We start from the raw sequence: 20071 nt of genomic DNA, 5'->3' as shown, positions 1-20071 counted from the left end.
GGGCCACATTGGTCTCCAACCTCTGGTATAATTAGCATCATGCTTTAATCAGTGAGGTTGACTGTCTTGATTAACCTTTATGACAGATCATGTAAGTTTCATATTTCTAAATGAATATATAGAGGCAGCTGTAAATTAGTGGAAAAACACTGAGCTTGGATCAAAAGATTCATGTTTAACTCCTGGTTCTGCCACTTACCATGGGTGTGATTTTGGCTAAATCACTTAGCAAAGCACTAACATGGTTGTTTCTTTGTACAAAAAACACACATTCCTGCCTTAAAAAGTATTAAATGAAATGTATCATGTGTGAGTATTCCCTGGAGTTCCTTGTTGCCTGTAAAGGATCATGGAAATGCAAAGGCTTTTCTTCCTTTGTTTTGAATCCTAAAGCCAGCTTATCCTCCCTGGTGTGTTTTTGGTATGCCCCGGTCCTCCATAACTCTTTCCTCTGAATCCATATCATCCGTTGTTATATCCACGTGGTGTCTGTTACAGTAGGGGCTCCCAACCTCTAGGGGTTCCCTGTTAGGAACCAAGCTGCACAGTGGGAATTAAGTCTTGGGTGAGCAAGCAAAGCTTCATCTATATTTATAACCAGTCCCCATCGCTAGCATCCTCCCAGCCCATGGAAAAACTGTCTTCCATGAAACCAGTAAAAGTTTGGGGATGGCTGTGTTATGATATAGCGTGTCTCTCAGGATAAGAATAAGCTCTTAGTCAGTGTTGGTAGTGAATGAGTTCCATGGGCCATCTCATTTAACTCAGGGGGTAAATCCTATTTGACTCCATGATACCTTTAGGCAACTGATATTTAGTAACAAGAAGCATCTTGCCCTGAGTCACCCAAGAGTCAAGTAGAGGATGTGGAGTTTGAACCCAAGCAGGTAGCCAGGTCCTGGAGTCATGATTCTGAAGTATCTAAATCATACTGGTTAGCGTCAAGAGTGTTTTGCTTCATTCAGTATTTCTCCCTCATGTGCCTTGATTTCTTGACTGAATTAAAAATTCCTTAAACTGGAATTTCAATTCCAGTAATTGAGGTATTGAGTATACCTCAATTATCTTGATGACTGCCATAATGACTAATTACTAGTATTTGTGGATAATTTAATGTAGATTTCATGAGGCTACAGTTTTCTACACTACTTCAGTACCCTGGAAGCAAGGACTTTTGACTCCTTCCTCTTTGTCTCCAGAAGCTAATCTTCCACCATGTTGAGCTACTTTGATTTGATTTTCACAGATCAAGCAAAAAACCGTTTCTCTGTTATTCTCCCAAAGACACTTTGCCTGCCTGCCCGCCGAGGCCCAGAAATCCAATGTGATCAGTGCATCTGTCAGAGGATGGACTTGTTTGCTGCCAGTGGTATTGTTACTGAACAAAACACATGCCCTTCCTTTGCATCCAAAGTGCCTTGGATCGCTGAGCAAGAACATTTCTGACTCAAATGAAAACCACCTTGTGTTAGGTGAAATATGGGGAGTTAACCATTTGTTTGCCAGCGTACATTTCCCACGAAAAACTCAAAAACAGAAATTTACCTCAGCCATGGAAAGTGATGTGCCAAGCGTCATATTTGCATATTAAGACCGAAAACTGATTTGCATGTTATTTCAGTGTCTTGTGTCACGTTCAGGCATCTGTCAAGCCCACTTAGACAGAAACAGCTTGTATAGTAGGAAAGTGTTTCTGTGCATATCTGACTGAAAATCTAGGTGTCTTTTTTTTTTTTTTAAGTAAATTGTCCCCACTTCACGTTCTTTCTCTTCTGGCTTTGTATCTGAAAATGCTAAAGATGAGACTGAAATCTCGTGTCTTGTATAGTTGTTAATTTTTTAGGGGTCATTCATTTTTTACTATATTCTATTTATTTAATTTTAAAATATTAAAGAAAAATATTGACTCAATAACCCCATCATCCTAACATAAGCTGTTAACATTTTCATATTTGTTAATTTCCAGTATCTCTTTTTCTTATATACTTACAGAGACAAACACAATGGCACTCTTACATATATTTTTGTATACATTTGTTATTATCAGAGTACATGTTCAGTCTCTTCAGTCATGTCCAGCTCTTTGCAACCTATGGACGGTAGCCCTCCAGTCTCCTCTGTCCATAGGGTTCTCCAGGCAGGAATACTGGAGTGGGTTGCCATGCCCTCCTCCAGGGGATCTTCCCAACCCAGGGATCAAATCTATGTCTCCTGCATTATAGGCAGATTCTTTACTGTTGAGCCACAAGGGAAGATTGCTATTTTAAGGTCCCTCTTTTTTTAACATAATAATGACTAGAATTGTAAAACAATCTAAATATGTAAAAAAAAAGAAATTGATAAGGCCCTAGTGAATTAGAACCCTGGTCAAGGCCGGAGCCCTGGTAAGAAAAACACTAAGATGTCTGGTTGAGGATGGCTTTTCTGTGGGACAGCACATAGAAAGCAGTGCATTGTCATAACTCTTTCCTTCTTGATGTTGGAACAACTAGCCCTTTGCATTGTTCCAGGCAACCAGATAAAGATGAAATATCTTTACAGCCAAAGTCACTGCCAGGTACTAGTGAAGCACAGCAAAGACCAAGAACTGGTTTTGTTTGAAAACACAACCTTGAATAATAGTTCATCCCATTCATCAAACTTCTATGTGTTGAGTCTTGTTGAGGTGAAACTTACCAATGGAAATAATGTCTTGTCATTGCCTTGCCTTTTGTTACGTCAAATCCCTTCTGCATAACACACAAAAAGCCTAATTAATGGAGCAAAGAAATGCAGGTAGGTTTTAGCTCTAATGCTATGGAAATAGTTTCTATTAGCCTTCTGTAGGAATCAATTTGCTGGGGATGTTATCACTTGCCACAAGGCCACTGGCTTTCTCCTTTAAGGGAGGCCTGCCTGGTTAAAGGATAAAAGTATGGAGAATATGGGAGTCTGGAGAGAAAGAGCAGTGAAATGTGAACATGAAACCCGTTGGCAGGAGATCTTTGCTTTAGCTTCTTCCTGACCCTGAGTATCTAGGGCTCCTGCTTTTCACCTTTCATATCAGCCTACCAAGTGGGAGAGCATCCATGGACATGCCGTTTTTGCTTGGAGCTCATCTAGGCAGGAAAACATAAGGAGGCTACTTCCTTCTGAATAACCAAACACGAGCTCTGCTTTAATGTTTATCTTTGATGCCAAAGGCTAAGATGTCAACAGTTTAACAATTTGGAGAGCCAGCGTAGCATACCCTCACCAAATGTCATGTATATAAAGGTTTCTAGTTTAAAAGACTGAGGAATTACCTCTCTTGCTACAATAATTAATGTGAAATTCAAATAGACTAGATTAGACTGAAGTAATTGATCAACAAATAGGAGACTGAAGAATTACTATTACTCTACAAACCTTCCACTTCCAAGAAGAAAATCCTCTTAGTTAGTGGTTTGTAAGTTTTCCCTCCTGGTAATTGTAATTATCATTTAAACACAATATTATGTTTAATATTTCATAAAGCTTCTTCTTATGATTTAGATATTATTGTCTTCCAGTTTATAGATGAAAAAGTCTAATGGAGAAACAAATCCTTGGGGAATTGAAATGGTGCCCTAGACTTCAGACCCAGGAATAAGGATGCTCAAAGTCAGGGCATTCTTGAGGTCACCCTGACACATGGGGATTGGGAGGGATGGTTGTGGAGGGAAGCCACTTTCTGCTCAGGCTGCATCACCGTAATGCCCTGGTTTGCAAACATGATGGGCCCTTAGTGGACACTCAGCACTTTCCCCAGGATTCAGTGACATCCAGTAACTCCACCATGCTATCATTCAGGATCATCAGTCCTTATCTATGTCTCCAAATTTGGTCTCAGAAGAGTAATTTAAGGGCATCAATATGTGGTGTGAGAAAAAGAGCATGAAAAAGAGGTTATAAGAAAACCAAGTTTTTGCAAGTTGAGAACTAACTGGCATGAATTTCCAAGCTAGAATCAAAAGTTTAAAGTCAGATTTTCTAGTGTTCTTCTTTGTGCTTTTAACCATTCATTCCCTAAGAAAATGGGCCTTAAGAATAGAAGAGCTAAGAGCATGCCTTTCTGCTCCCATGAAGCTGTAAGGAATGTTTCACTTGTGGATTTCTAATTGTTAATAGGTAATTCTTCTCCTGCCCCTTCCTCCTCTGTGACCCATCCTTTGCTTTAAATGTGAAGCAGGGTGAGTGTTCAGCCCATCTTCTGCCCTTGGCCTGAAGGGGTGCTCATTTGACTAAGCAGTGAGATGGTGAGCATCGAGTGTGATAATTCAGTGAGAGTCAGAAAGTAGAAGCAGCCTCAGGAAATTACAAACTGCAAACTTGACATAGTTAAATAGGGGGAGAAAAAAGAGCAAAAATATCGGAAATATATTTTTTCTGGCAGGCTTTCAGCTCCAAACCGGGGCTAATTCTACCTTTTGAAAGAAGATAATTTCAATGTTTCTTTTTTCAAGAACACATAATTGAAGTTATTTTCCCTCTGAGAGAAGGAACCTCTTGTACATCATTGCAAATGGACAAGAAAAATGAACAGCTCTGGTACCCAGAGTGATAGAGCATTCATTATCATGTAATCTCTCTGAATATCTTGGCTGCCTTTTCCTGGTGTCGTATCTGCCTGGGCGGTGCTTTTCTGGTAAGGTTAAGATTTTCACTAACTTCAAGTTACCCAGCCCTCTGTAAGTAGGAAATCAACATCAGGGAAGGACTCATGGAAGAAAAATAGCCCATGCTGAGATTAATATCAGAGAAACTCAGAGTCTAATATGATGACTGATTAGGTAGCCATTTTGTAACATGGATCCTTAGCACATGTTTTGAAATCATTAAACTGGTGATAACAAAGATTCAAGGAGGCAGGTATTCTCCTGGAGCTCTCTTTAGGAGGGACAGAATTCTGCTTTCTCTACTCAAGAAGGAGTGGTGGTAGGAAAGGGTGGTTAACCTTTGTATGTTCTTGATTTCATGCCCCATGTGTAGTGAAAGTTCTGTAGGCTGCAGAAACCCTGTGACCTGCCAGCTGCTTAGTCAGATTCAGAATGCTGAATGAAGTTCTAGATTGTTTCAGGAGATGCTGACAAGTAGTTTAAGTCCTCCTGTAAGTGGAAATCTCTGTAATAATGAGGTTTCCACTTACTCAGTGTGTGTCTGTTTTTATAAACTACAAAGTATTCGTATATATGAATATCTGTGATTTCACTATAAGTATCTGTAATGATATGTGCCTTTCATATTATAGGTGCAAAACTGTGATAGAGTTAGACTCAAAGGAATGGTTGAAAACACCATTTTACACATAAAGATACCGAGGTTCAGGGAATAGAAATGATTTGATCAAAATGACTGGACAAGTTAAAGGTGGAACTAAGATTAGAGAGATAAATAGGTCTTTTGTACTTAATAGGTTTTGATGTAAGAAAATATAAAACATTTCAAATACGATGAAGTGCTATACGAATATAATAGATACTATCATTTGTGTTGTTCTTAATCTGGCAGAGGTTTTTTTTTTTCCCGCCATTTATTTTTTTGTTAGTTGGAGGCTAATTACTTTACAATATTGTAGTGATTTTTGTCATACATTGACATGAATCGGCCATGGATTTACATGTATTCCCCATCCCGATCCCCCCTCCCACTTCCCTCTCTACCCGATCCCTCTGGGTCTTCCTGGTGTACCAGGCCCGAGCACTTATCTCATGCATCCAACCTGGGCTGGTGATCTGTTTCACCCTAGATAATATACATGTTTCGATGGCAGAAGGTTTTTTTTGCTCACCAAGCAGATTCTGTCCATGTGCATTTTGTTTGCAGAAATTGTCCTTATTTTTTCATAGTGTCATCCATGGCCTTTACCAGGGGCCTAGATCCAAATTTGGCTACCATATTCATCTTAAGCCTTCCCTGAAATGATAAGTAGTTGTGCTCCTAGCAAGACAAGAACTATGGCAGAGAAGAGCCTGATGTAGATACTTGGACATTTTCTGTTTCCTGACACGTTTGTGTCAGGGGAAGAAAAAAAAAACCAACTTTTTTTCATATATAAGGAAAACATTTTCATTGTAGACAAATGGAAAATATAAATAAAATGACTGTAAACCACTGGCCCATCACTTTTTAACCATTAACCTTTTAGTGTCTATCTTTCCAGTCTCCCTTCTGTAAGTTGGAGGCAGGCAAGCCTAGTCAATGGATGATTCTCCTCCAGGAGTGAGCTCCCCTCCTTTCCATCTTTCGTATGGCCATATCTAACTTCAAGGGAGAATGGAAAGTAGTCTAGCTGTGAGCTCAGAAGGAAGGGGAAACACATTTTGGTGAGAAGCTAGCAAATTAGTAAATACCAGTTCTTTTAAGGCATATTAACCATTAAATTGCTCAGAAATAACATGACATCTGGTTGCAATTTTTAAGGAATCATTGGCTTTGGTGTTTGAGGTGTTCATCAAAGACATACTTCAAAAGCATGACTTAAGTAAGTCAACCCACCATTTTTAGTTCAGTTCAGTTCAGGTCAGTCACTCAGTCGTGTCCTACTCTTTGTGACCCCATGGACTGCAGCACGCTAGACTTCCTTGTACATCACCAACTCCCAGAGCCTACCCAAACTCACACCCATCGCGCCAGTGATGCCATCCAACCATCTCATCCTCTGTCGTCCCCTTCTCCTCCCACCTTCAATCTTTGCCAGCATGAGGGTCTTTTCCAATAAGTTGGTTCTTCACATCAGGTGGCCAAAGTATTGGAGTTTCAGCTTCAGCATCCGTCTTTGCAATGAATATTCAGGGTGGATTTCCTTTTCATTATTAACTGGCTTGATCTCCTTGCAGTCCAAGAGAGTCTCAAGAGGCTACTCCAACACCGTTCAAAAGCATCAATTCTTTGGTGCTCAGCTTTGTTTATAGTCCAACTCTCTCATCCATACATGACTGCTGGAAAAACCATAACTTTGACTAGACAGACCTTTGTTGGTAAAGTAATGTCTCTGCTTTTTAATAAGCTGTCTAGTTTGGTCATAGCTTTTCTTCCAAGGTGCAAGCAAGCATCTTTTAATTTCATGGCTGCAGTCACTATCTGCAGTGATTTTGGAGCCCCCAAAAATAGTCTCACTGTTTCCATCATTCCCCATCTGTTTGCCATGAAGTGATGGGGCCAGATGCCATAATCTTAGTTTTCTGAATGTTGAGTTTTAAGTCAACTTTTTCACTCTCTTCTTTCACTTTCATCAAGAGGCTCTTTAGCTCTTCTTTGCTTTCTGCCATAAGGGTGGTGTCATTTGTATATCTGAGGTTATTGATATTTCTCCCGGCAATCTTGATTTCAGCTTTTGCTTCATCCAGCCCAGAGCTTCACATGATGTACTCTGCATATAAGTTAAATAAGCAGGGTGACAATATGCAGTCTTGACATACTCCTTTCCTAATTTGGAACCAGTCTGTTGTTCCGTGTCCAGTTCTAACTGTTGCTTCTTGACCTGCATACTGGAGGAACAGGACGGGGAGACCACTTTTTCCCCCACAAATTCATCTAAAGATCATTTGAATGCTGAGAGCAACTTCCACAAAACAGCTTCTGAGCACTGGCAGAGGACACCGGGCACCCATAAAGGCAGCCCATTCTGTTTGAAAGGAGGTAGGATGAAGTATAAAAGACCAAAAAAAGGGAGACCGTTTTAAATCTCCTCAGTTCAGTTCAGTCGCTCTGTCATGTCTGACTCTTTGTGACCCCGTGGACTGCAGCACGCCAGGCTTCCCTGTCCATCACCAACTCCCAGAGCTTGCTCAGACTCATGTCCATCAAGTCGGTGATGCCATCCAGCCATCTTTAATGGTTGTCTGTTTCCTGAAACAGTCTTGAGTTTGACCACAGTCCGTTTCTCTAGCCTCATCCTAGTTCTTTTCTTCCTCTATTTCTTAACATTTTTGCTAATATTCGTGGTCTTTTGTGCATATTGTTCTTGCAATAGCTTTACTTTTTTTCTCCTTTTTTCCTTTTCTTTTTTTCTTTCTCTCCCCCTTCCCTCTCTCCTTTGTTTTCCTTTTTTTTTCACCTGGTGAAATCCAGTTTATCCTTTAATCTCAAACTAAATAGTCACCTCCTTTCTGGTACTGTTCTGCTATCTCAGAACTCTGAATTCATACCTGTTTTTTCATACTTACACTTTACCGTAATTGCCTATTTTCATGTCTCTCTCTTCCTAAACTGAGTTGTCAGAGGCATGAATCCTGAATAATTTGACTTTATAATGATAGTGCTTAGCACTTGGCATTTCCTTAGGAAAGGTATGTTAAGAGAATTTTGAAGGAGTTCTCTGAAGTTTACTTCTCAATAACTCATCTGTGGATCATGTCATTTTTTTTTCACCTTTGCTAGGAGGTCCAAGCATTTCAAAGAACACACATGTTAGTGATTAATATTGATACTTATAAGAATGTCTTTTCCCTAGAAAAGATTAAAGACTGTGTTTATACTTGTTTTGCAGTGCTTTTGTTTCACTATTTAGCAGTAAGCCTCCACTCTGAAAGACATGTTTGCTTATTAAATAATACAATCAGTAGATTAAAATCCAAATGACTAGAGAATAATAGAGCTAGTAGTGCTCGGAGACAACAATGTCGAAGCCCAGAGAGGTTTTGAAGTGGAGCCGAAACACACCTGGTCTCGGTCAGGGCTCTGCTATCTTTCAGAGCTGGTACTTCACACAAGGTTGCTCAGCTACCTTCTCTGAGCCTCAGTTTCCTCATCCATAAAAAGGGATCATATATCACAAAAGCCTGTTGTATAAACATTGGAGATTATATATACGTGGAAGCAGGCACTTTGAGAATGGTCATATAGATACAAGGAATTATTATGTCACAATGAGTATACCGCTGATACTATTCACATTTCTACTTTGAAGACATAAAAAACAAAAAATGCATCACACACCTTGCCAGCCCTCTCTCACCCCTACTTGAAAATTTTCAATTGTGGTCTATTGCCCAGACACAATTTTAGAAGCTGCTTATTAAAAAAAAAAAAAAAAGATGAATCAGACTGTTATTAATTTTTCCTAGGATGTGTTGAGTTCTAAGCCAGGTAGAAATTGAAAGGAGTCACTTCATCCCAATGAGAAAAGTACTATAAACTACTACTTTGAGACTTGAGCCCTGAAGAAAGTCCTGAGCTGTGTTTTTCTGAGTATGAGAGACAGCTTGGAGGAACCTGAGGTTTTACCAGTATGTTTCCACAGATGTTGAGCATTACCCACTGGATACAGCATATGTGGAGAGCTCTATAGCCAAATAAGGCCCAGAAACACTGAAAGAAATGACCTCTTGGGATCTTTAGTCATAAGAAGAAAGAAAGATAGTCTTAAGTCATGTCTAACTCTTGCGACCCCATGGACTGTAGACTGCCAGGCTCCACTGTCCATGGGATTCTCCAGGCAAGAATACTGGAGTGGGTTACCATTTCCTTCTCCAGGGGATCTTCCCAAGCCATGAATAGAACCCAGGTCTCCCACATTGCAGGCAGATTCTTTACCAACTGAGCTATGCGGGAAAATACTTTATTCATAAGAAATACTAGGATTCCAGGATAGCCATTATATGAGATTAGAATTTAAAAGAAAAGAACCTTTCCAAATGTGTTACTTCAGAAACAGTATCAAAAACAAATAGGAAGGAGTATTTGTAGAATAAAAGAAATAATAGAGACATTTTTTACCCCTCAAAATCGGTGAAACACTGACATGGTAAGTACTTTGAAATTAGACCTCTGCTTGAAATGTGTGTTCTTAAAGGTAGAATCTGAACTGCTGGCTTAGATTTACAGAGGACAAACTTGGTTTTCTTTCTTTGTTTAAATGAAAAGGAAAGCAAGGAGATATTAGGGTCAACCAATGATAAATTGTGTCCATTTTCTGAGTGTTGGGCTGGAAACAGGAATTATTAGATTTTCTTTACTAGCTGTTGATTTAAATTAAAACAGCCACCACCATTAATATTTCATACTTTTCTAGCATTTTTCTCTCTGGTAAGTAATGTTTGGTTTAAAAAAATGCAGAGTTTTAGAGCCAGGTGATACCAAATTTGGTGTGTAAGTTCTCTCTTAATTGCAAAAAATGGATATAGATAATTTTCCTATCTCATCTTCATTGCTGTCACCTGTATGGGGATTGTCCTCTCCCTCTGAGGCAGGTGGGGGATCCAGAGTCCCTTTGTTACCATGACTTGAAAGTAGTAGTTGAGCTCTATTTAGCATGAAAATCAAGTTGCCCGCATGAGTCCTCAGTCACATCAGTTGTGTCCAACTCTTTGTGAACCCATGGACTGTAGCCCACAAGACTCCTCTGTCTACGGGATTTTCCCAGCAAGAATACTGGAGTGGGTTGCCCCTCCGCCAGGGGATCTTCCTGATCCAGGGATCGAACCCACGTCTCCTGTGTCTCCTGCATTGCAGACAGATTCTTTACCGCTGAGCTACCAGGGAAGCCCAAAAATCAAGTTATCTTCATTCTCACAAAGACTGTGAGGCAGCATTCCCAAGCCCATTTTACAGAAGAAGATCGGAGGTTCAGAAAGGTTCACAGGCTCACTTTGGTAAAGCTCTATCTCCAATCATAATGCCACTACTATGCCATATAGTCCTTCACTGTCACTGGCCACAGTAACTTTATGTTCTTCCTTGAATATTTCTGTAAAACTTTCCTAAAAGTTGATGGCAAAAATGAGCGATTTGAAACTTAATAATACTAGCAAATCACTCCAGTATTCATATCTGCATGTATTCCCACCAATATTGCGTGCTTTTTGTAAAGAATCATCTGTGTGTGTTTCTCACCCTCACTGGACTCAAGTCCTCTCAAAGGCGAAGACTGTGTCTTAACACATCTTTATGCTTATGGAGGGTACACAGATAGACCCTGTAAGAACGTGTGGATAAACTAATATGCAAAAGAAACGTGAATGGGTCAAGAGCTTCTTTAACCTCACACTAACTCTGTAGGAAAGACATTGTTTGCAGTTTAGAGGAGGCCCTGAGGTTAATATTTAATGTTTCTAGGACAAATCAGTAAATCTAAGATGGGCTCTTGTCCTGGCTTTACCTTAGTTAGCCCTGCCCTGATCTTTTGGGGCATCAATTTCTTTACCTCACAATGAGTAGTGAGGTAATGATTCTGCAGGTGCCAGATGAATGATAATTATAGAGTAAAAGGTCAAATAGGTACCAATCAACAATTTCACATATATTTAGTTTAGAAGGCATTTCATGCCTTAAACATAACACAAATAATTAATAGCCCTCTTGGTTGTTGAAATAAATTCTGGTAATATTACAATAATGAAACTTTTGTACAGGGATATGTACTTCAAGGGATTTTCACATCCAAGAACTCATTTGGTGTACTGAAGACAATGGGTGAATGAATATGCAGCTTCAAATTTTGTTGAACTGATTCTTGTAAACTATTCATGAAAGGAGAAACTTGGTCAACAATTTTAAGACTGGGTAAGCATCAAGGAACTGCATTCCCTATCTCAGTTCTTTCCCTTAGCCACAGGGAACATCATCACCATTATTTCTAAACTTATAACAGTCTTTCTGTTTTTAAATCTTTGATTGAAGATACTGGGGTATGCTATCAGAAATGGTCAAAGTTAGAATATAGGCAAAGGAAAATATAAGAAATTCCCTCTTATTTACATTGTGCAAGCTATTTTGCATCTGGTAGATTCTTGGCTGATCACCTCAAGTATTCTTTCACTTGATCTTTGATTCCCTCACATTGCTTTCATTCAGGTGCACCCATCTATTGAACACCAATCCGGTGTTTAATGCTGGTGATTTACTTTCTCATTTGATATGCTTGTTTGCAGTGCAGGAGTGGTCTAATGGGGTGGGGCCCGGGGGACACTTAACCTCCTTAACTGGAACACAAGTTCCTTCACATTCTGGACCCCATGTATCCAATAATATTCATCTTCTTTCTTATCTCAGGCTTTACATATGATCTCAAAATATACAACTGCCTGGAGCTCCTTAAGCCACCTGTTTTTTTCCTCACCTGAATGTAAGATACTTCAAGCTGTGTGTTTCCTCTCCTTCAGTTGAATAAGTCCTAACCTGTGTTAAAACCTCTCCCCTGGAATATTTCCTCTCATGCCAGAGTCCCCTTTGTGCCCCAGTTGGGCACTTTCTACAATTCTTTATCGTTAATTATTAGGGTGCCTATATCTCTCACTTGACTGTAGGCTGAGTAAGGGAAGAGACTGAATATATTCATCTTTTTTTTTTTTTAACAAATATACAACTGGCACATAGTGACTGCTTACAATTGTTGAATGAAACACAGCTCTATTCTTTGTAAACATGAATTTCTAAAGCCTGATAGATGACTTATCTAGATAAGGCAAGTGAATAAAGTGGTACCTCCAAGGTCAGACCCTGAGTAGTTGATAAAACAATCAGTCCTAAACCCAGGCCTTCTAATAACCCTGTCCGGTGCAAACACTGCCTGGCTGCATTGGTTGATGTTTAGATTGCCCTGAAAGAACTCTGTGTTTTCTGCCTTTCAGGGTGGGCAAACAGGGGCCATGGGACCTCCAGCGGCACCCTCCTCATTCCGCCCTGAAGATGAGCTTGAGCACCTGACCAAGAAGATGCTATATGACATGGAAAATCCACCCGCCGATGAATACTTTGGTGAGTGGGGTCTAGGACTGACTTCTGAAGTAAAGGTTCTGTTCTGTTTTCCTTAATCAGTATTTAGGAATAGTATCAGCTCCACTGGTAGAGGCTTTGAGTCTTGATGCATTGGAGTTGGTACACGTGTGCACACACCTGAGTGTTCTGCAAACTGCTTTGTGAAACTGCTGTAAATGTGATATCTGTTTAGCTTTGACTAAAATTTCAGGAGTTAGGCAGAGTTTCTTGACTTCAAATTTTACTTTAAATGTTTAATATTTGACAATTTATTAGCTTCTCATTAGGCAGAGATGGGGTTTCTGTGTGGGTTCAGGGAAATAGAAGACGTTCATTTACAAGATGGGGAATTGGGTGGTATCTAAACTCTTTGCTCTTAGTTATTTCTTCCCTATTTAGGAAGAGTTTATCTCTTTGTTTTTGTTTTGTTTTGTTTTACTTCTCCTCAAAAGCTGTGAATAATTATCACTGGTTAATGCATACGGTCCATTAGTGTAATGTCAATTTATAAATTATATGCCAACTATGAAGTATTAAAAACACATAACCTGTCCTCAAGGAGGTTGGAATTATTCAGAAAAGACAAAAAAGCACACAAATAATTACTAGCCTAGGTATACTAGGTAGAGTTATAAGAGGGACTTAGGTTAAATGTTATAAAATGTAAAAGCTCTCTGCATCAAGAACATAAGGAATGCTTTTGAGAAGAATAAATGGTTCTTGAACCTGGACTTGTTAAAGTAGTGCCTTTCAAATTTTCTGTTTCCTCTCTAATCTGTTGGAGATCAATATCTCCACAGAATATAATTAAAATTAGTTACTAAGAAAATGAAATAAAAAGAATACAAACTGGAGGACAGAGTTTTAGCATTATTATATTTAACAGGAACAAATTATTAAGCTGCTATAATATTTTATAAATACTGTCTGCTTCTGAACTTCTCTCTTCACTGAGTGTCTCAGTCAACTAGGCATCCATCCACCATTCTGAGTAACCCTGCTCTAAGAACTTCTAGAGAGAGAATATTACATTTGGGGGAGCAGCAGGAACAAAGGCTGGAGAAGGCAATGGCACCCCACTCCAGTACTCTTGCCTGAAAAATCCCATGGAAAGAGCAGCCTGGTAGGCTGCAGTCCATGGTGTCGCTAAGAGTCGGACACGACTGAGCGACTTCACTTTCACTTTTCACTTTAATGCATTGGAGAAGGAAATGACAACCCACTCCAGTCTTCTTGCCTGGAGAATCCCAGGGATGGGGGAGCCTGGTGGGCTGCTGTCTATGGGGTCGCACAGTCGGACACGACTGAAGCGACTTAGCAGCAGCAGCAGAAACAAAGGCAGAGAGGTGGGAAAATTGCCCAGGACTTTTACCTATTCAAATATTTTCTATTTTTATGTCCTCCCACTTCTTATTTGAGAATATTTAATAAGAGGTAAACTGGGGGCACTGGTCCAAACCCACATCATAAATGGACTGGATTAAAATATGAAAAATGTGGCATTTATTTGTATTCAGGAGACAGTGCATCTTAGCTAAAAGAGCATAACAGTGGGAATAAAGAGTCATTCTGATTCCTTTTCTGCCTTCCACCAGCTAAACATATTGGCCTGTTCCTCCACTGCCTCATTTCCTTTTCCCAAATCAGGAGTGTGAAGCAAATGTTATTTAGTGTTTCTTTCATAGTAAGTTCACTATAGAAACATTGTTAATGCAGAGACCTGTACAAAGCTAAAAGTTAAATGTAAGTTGATAGAGATTAGCACATGTGCATCTGTGCACTATCTGCTCAGTTGCTTCGGTCGTGTCCAGCCCTGTGGACTGTCGCCTGCCAGGCTCCTCTGTCCATGGGATTTGCGAGGCAACAATACTGAAATGGATTGCCATGCCCCCCTCCAAGAAATCTTCCCAACCCAGCGATTGAACTCACATCTCCTGTGTCTCCCGCATTGCAGGTGAATTCTTTACCCACTGAGCCACCTGGGAAGCCTAGCACAAATGTATTTTTAAAAAAGTCTCTAGTTATATTGAAATACACTAAAAGTATATCATGCTCTTGTCATTGATGTGGGAGAAGATCTTATATTGCGACCTAAGATAATGTTTGAAAAAAGTATATTAAAAGTGAAAAATAAGGCCCTTTATTATTTGTATTAAGGTATATCAAAAACAAAAAAGCTAACATGCCATATATGTATGCTTCAATTATCATAGCAACAAAATAGATAGAAATAAACAATATTGACCCTAAGTTGTGACTGTATTAATGAATATATAATAAGTACTCTGGGAAACACTTAATTAAATATTATCTTTGCCTTCAAGAACTGTCCTAGCTCTACTACTTTCTAGCTTAGACAATGCAAACAAATTGTTTACTGTCTGCATCATTTTGTTTTGCTGTATTTATAACATGGAAATAATGGCTGTTTTATACTGTTACTGTGGGTATTGAATGAAATATTTATAGAAAACACTTAGTCAAGTTCTTGGCATGTAGAAATATACTCAATAATCAAAGTTATCCCATGCTTTACTTAAGAAAACAAGATATGTCCATTAAAAATCCATTAATAATGCTTGATTTAAAATTAAGTTCCAAGCAAAACTAGAACATATGTCACCAACTGATAAATAATCATTGCCAAATGAATGTTACAAACCACAAGAGGGAATGTGGAATAATGATTAAGTTTTATTGAGTGCTTACAATATGGCAGGACTATTATATGCCATGTACTTTATAAGAATTTGTTCATTTCATCCTTATATAAAAAGCTATAATCCTGTAAAGTAAATGGTATTATTATTTCCAGATTAGAAAACTAAGGCTCAGAAATGTTAAGTAATCTGCCCAATGTCAACAGCTAATAAGTTACAGGAGTGGATTAGAATCCAAAATTCAGGTCTATACATTTTTTTTCCTTCTAAAAGCTTTTCCCACAGCTTTATTGAAGACACAAAGAACTTCACATAATTAATGTATATAATTTGGTGGATTTGGATGTATGGATACACGTGTTTTGCTGTCACAGCAATTCAGGTAATAAACATATCCATCCCCTCCAAAGTTTAGTCTGGATATTTAGGAAAGGTTTTATGAAGGAGATTAGCTTTGGACAAATGGAAAATAAGAGAAGATATTCTCTTCTATGTTTGTGTTAAGTCGCTTCAGTCTTGTCTGACTCTTGGTGACCCTATGAACTGTAGCCTGCTAAGCTCCTCTGTCCATGGGATTCTCCAGGCAGAATACTGGTGTGGGTTGCCATTTCATCCTCCAGGGGTTCTTCTTGATCCAGGGATCAAACCTGTGCCTTCTGTTTCTCCTGCACTTGCAGGCAGGTTCTTTACCACAAGTACCACCAAGTAGATAGAATGAGCAAAATATAAATTGAGCCCAGGATGATTTAAAGAAAATTACTTTCTATGGAAAACATCCACCAATGAACAGCCTATTATGTGCAGGCTAGTCTGCTGGGTAGGTGTTAAATGCACATAAAACAATATAGACATGGGTCTTATATTTAAAGAAGCTTATTGTCTAATAGTGGAGAAGGCAATGGCAACCCACTCCAGTGTTCTTGCCTGGAGAATCCCAGGGATGGCCGAGCCTGGTGTGCTGCCATCTATGGGGTCGCACAGAGTCGGACACAATTGAAGCGACTTAGCAGCAGCAGCATTGTCTAATAGAGGATGTGTACAGTGTTGTGGCATTTAATTATAAGGCAAGGCAGAAAGTGACAAGTAACTTATTCAAAGTTCAGCCAAATTCCTTTGAGAGTATAGAAGAAAGAGAGAACAAATTATGAGGCAGGAATGTAAAGTGTTTATAAAGTAGATAAACTTCCAGTTGTTTTTTAAATTATGGTAATAGAGCCTTGGAAGTGCAGTGATAATAGAGAAGTGATGTCATTTCTGATGAGTAGAATTTTAACATAAAAGGGAATAAAATCACTGGAGTAAAGCATCCATGTGGGAAGGAACAAGATATTGGGAATAAGGTTGGAGAGGTAGGCTGCAACCAATAGCCTAAAGCCCGAGTATTTTATCTTATGTAATGAGTCCCACACGTTGAGATAAAAGGTTATGAGAACTATTTCATGAAATGTGGTTAAGACTATGGTTTCCAAAGTCAGAATGCCTTTTCTACCTCTTATGGTAGGTAAAAGCAGGAAGCAAAGGATGAGTTAACAGGACTGTGGTTTACTCTTCTACTCTTTAAACATTAAATATTTCCCAAGCACATTGTCCATGCCTGCCTCTGTGCTGGGTGCCAGGGACAACCAGATGCAGGATCTCTGCCCTCAGGGGACCCACAAGTTCCTGAGAAGGATGGGTGAGAGGCAGGCATGTTAGGGATATCATGTGGCAAGGGGTAAAGCACTGTGTTGGGTCTGCCAGAGACTCTATGTGAGCATACAAGACAAAGTCTGTCTGAAGATAAGGGGAGGAAGGCTCTGTGTCATGTGTTTGCAACAGAAGGGCCTGACCCAAGAGAGATGAATAAGAGTCATCTCTTGTTCTCTATCAGAATTTTACCTTAGTTCCAATCTGGGCTGGAAATAGCATTGTTAATCACCACCTTAAAAGAATTTCTCACTCTTGCATTAACATTGCTAGCCTCACCTCAGCTGCTCACTTTTTCTATCACTTTGCCTATTTAATGCTGAAATTTTCATTGGCACTATAGCTGATTTGCTGAAGGTCATAAAGAGCTTTCATGTCAAAGATCTCCTATTAGATTATGAGCTATACCAGCGAGTGACAGGGAACAAAATGTAAATAAATGGCATCAATGGAAAAGGTTCCCCTGTGGTCATGTTGGTTTTTCTCTGTGCAACTCTTAGTTTCTTTTTCCTTAAGTGGAATAATTTATGAATATATTTGGTTTTTTGTTTTGGTTTGTTTTTCATTATGGAGTTTCCCATCAGTCTTAGCATGTTTTCTTTATTTAAAGAACTATAGTTATGGTATGTTCAGAGTAGGGGAGGGATATCAAAAGGTCACCTCACGGATGACTTGAGTACAAAGGAGAAAAGATACCTTCACAAATAAGAGTTTGGAAACTTTCTTAATCCAAATGATGAAACTTAGCATCACCAATACTGGGACAAACTGACGTGTGCCAGCTGATATGATGTAGTAGGAAGTATACAACATTGTCTATGTAATAGCCTTGCTGAAATATGTAACCTGAATCTAACCATTAGGAAATAGACAAATTGAGATGATATGCCATTCTTAAAGACAATTGTCTTGAATTCTTTAAAAATGTCAGTGTTATGAGAGGCTATTTAAGATTAAAGAAGATGAAAAATACATGTTATTCAAATGCAGGGCATACATCTTGATTGGATCTGAATCAAAAAACAGGGCATTTGGGGAGAGGTTAGAGAAATTTAAATACGAACTATACATTAGATAATAATACATCAGTGTCAGTTTTGTGGGTATGGTAATGGCATTGGCATATAAGACAGTATCCTTGTTGTCAGGAGCAAATGTTGAAGTATATAGAGTGAACCATCATTATGTCAGCAAATTATTTTGAAACAAGGTAGATAGATGTAAAGATACTGTGAGGAGGGCAGACTCATTTCGGATTATAACAACTAGAGATAATATAACTACACAGTGCACCCTTTCTCCCCCCAAAAGTATTGAAGCCTGCCACAGATGAATTATCTTTTTATATACTTGCTGTGTGGCATGTAGGATCTTAGTTCTCCAACCAGGGATCAAATCCGTGCTCCCTGGTGTGGAAGCAATAGAGCCCTAGCTATGGGACCATTAGGGAAGTGCCATAAATGAATTATCTTAACACTCCCTCCTTGGGCAGGAGGAATAGAGAGTCATTCCTGTGTCTTCTCAATTTGACTGTTTGAAAATTCCTCTTTCTTATGTATCTGTTTCATTATATTCTACTGGACACATACCCTTTCTATTGTTGGTGAGATGATAAGCATTGTGGTGGTGATGACCAAAGCTGATGTTTACCTAAAGCTCTCCAAGTTTAAAAAAGGCTATTCACAGTCATGGTCTGACTGATAGACCTGGTCATGACCTGATGCAAAGAGCCAACTCATTGGAAAAGACCTTGATGCTGGGAAAGATTGAGGGTAGGAGGAGAAGGGGGCGAAAGAGGATGAGATGGTGGGATTGCATCACAGACTCAATGGACATGAGTTTGAGCAAACTCTGGGAGACAGTGAAGGACAGGGAAGCCTGGCATGCTGCAGTCCATGGGTTTGCAAAGAGTCAGACACGACTGAGCAACTGAACAACTACAATAAAAATGATGTTTTTATTTTTCTGATGAAGAAACCGAGATTGAGAGAGACTCAATGAGTTCAAGTTACACAGCATAACTTTTAGGATTTGAACTTACTCGTCTCATCTTAAGCTCATTGTGATTCGTTACCATTGCAAAAAGATGTGAGCTGTCCCTGTAGTTAACTACTCCTGTCTCTTATCATTCTTTCCCAAGGCTTCTGTAGCTCTGACTTCATTGTCACTAGCAATATACTTTCACTGTCTTTAACTCCTGAATTAACTGGTGTGACTCTAAGCATAGACTTTTTGCCATGGCTCAGATACATACTCTGGAGAGATAGCCCACCTAATACCACTCTATCAACCACATGAGTTAACTGTTGACCTCGGAGGAAGCAAATCACTGATAGCTACAACTCATCTTGTTTTCTCAAGCCATTTCTTGATAAATTATTACAAGCTAGAACCTTCCAATGATCTCAGCTGATTTTTTCATGATTTCATCTGAAAAGGTGCTAGTTTTAGTGTTCCATTGCCCCTTCTTTTCCATCTTCATCAAAAATTGCAATTGTTACCTTACAGTATTAGCTAAATGCTACCAAAGATGAATCTTAAGAGAGCAGTATGATCAGTCCAGATCTTTGAAAGGAGGATAGCTTCTCATCTTCTGAACATTTTGCATCTACTGCACTTGAATTTTGGCTATATCAGACTCCCAAGTGTCTTTCTATTAGCAGTGGTGTACTTGAGTAGGCCTTGAACACTGTTTGGTAGGGGAGAGAGAGGAAATACAGAAGAAAGTTGAAGATAGGAGAAGGTCTCTTTTAATTCAGTTAACCACACAACAGATCCTTAGCTCCAATCATTTGCAAGGCTACAGGCCTTGGTTCAAGTGCTTGCATCTTGGAGCATCCTGTTTCCCTGGGCAACTAGAAAACCATGTTTATGCTAGAAGAGACTCTCAGTGCCACGGGTAGATACACAGAAAGAACAAGGGGTAATGAACTATAAATTACTATAATTTAAGGTGAAGTTCAGAACTTAAAATGGAGGATTTTTAAAACAGATATTGAAATTAATGAGGGAGAAAGTTATTGCTAGAA

At 39.2% G+C, this 20071-nt stretch overlaps 1 protein-coding gene across 13 annotated transcripts in view; it reads left to right on the top strand.

Moving 5' to 3' along the window:
• LPP (LIM domain containing preferred translocation partner in lipoma) overlaps positions 1-20071 on the top strand; it is a 715161-nt gene that overhangs the window by 516897 nt on the left and 178193 nt on the right. For all 13 annotated transcript variants that reach the window (XM_065943106.1, XM_065943114.1, XM_065943107.1 and 10 more), the window contains one exon: positions 12570-12696. In XM_065943106.1, the coding sequence (XP_065799178.1) occupies positions 12570-12696 (127 nt within the window). The remainder of the gene's footprint in view (positions 1-12569; positions 12697-20071) is intronic.

The sequence above is a fragment of the Muntiacus reevesi genome, chromosome 8, assembly GCF_963930625.1.
Source record: "Muntiacus reevesi chromosome 8, mMunRee1.1, whole genome shotgun sequence".
Taxonomy (NCBI): domain Eukaryota; kingdom Metazoa; phylum Chordata; class Mammalia; order Artiodactyla; family Cervidae; genus Muntiacus; species Muntiacus reevesi.
This window is presented reverse-complemented; position numbering and strand designations above follow the sequence as displayed.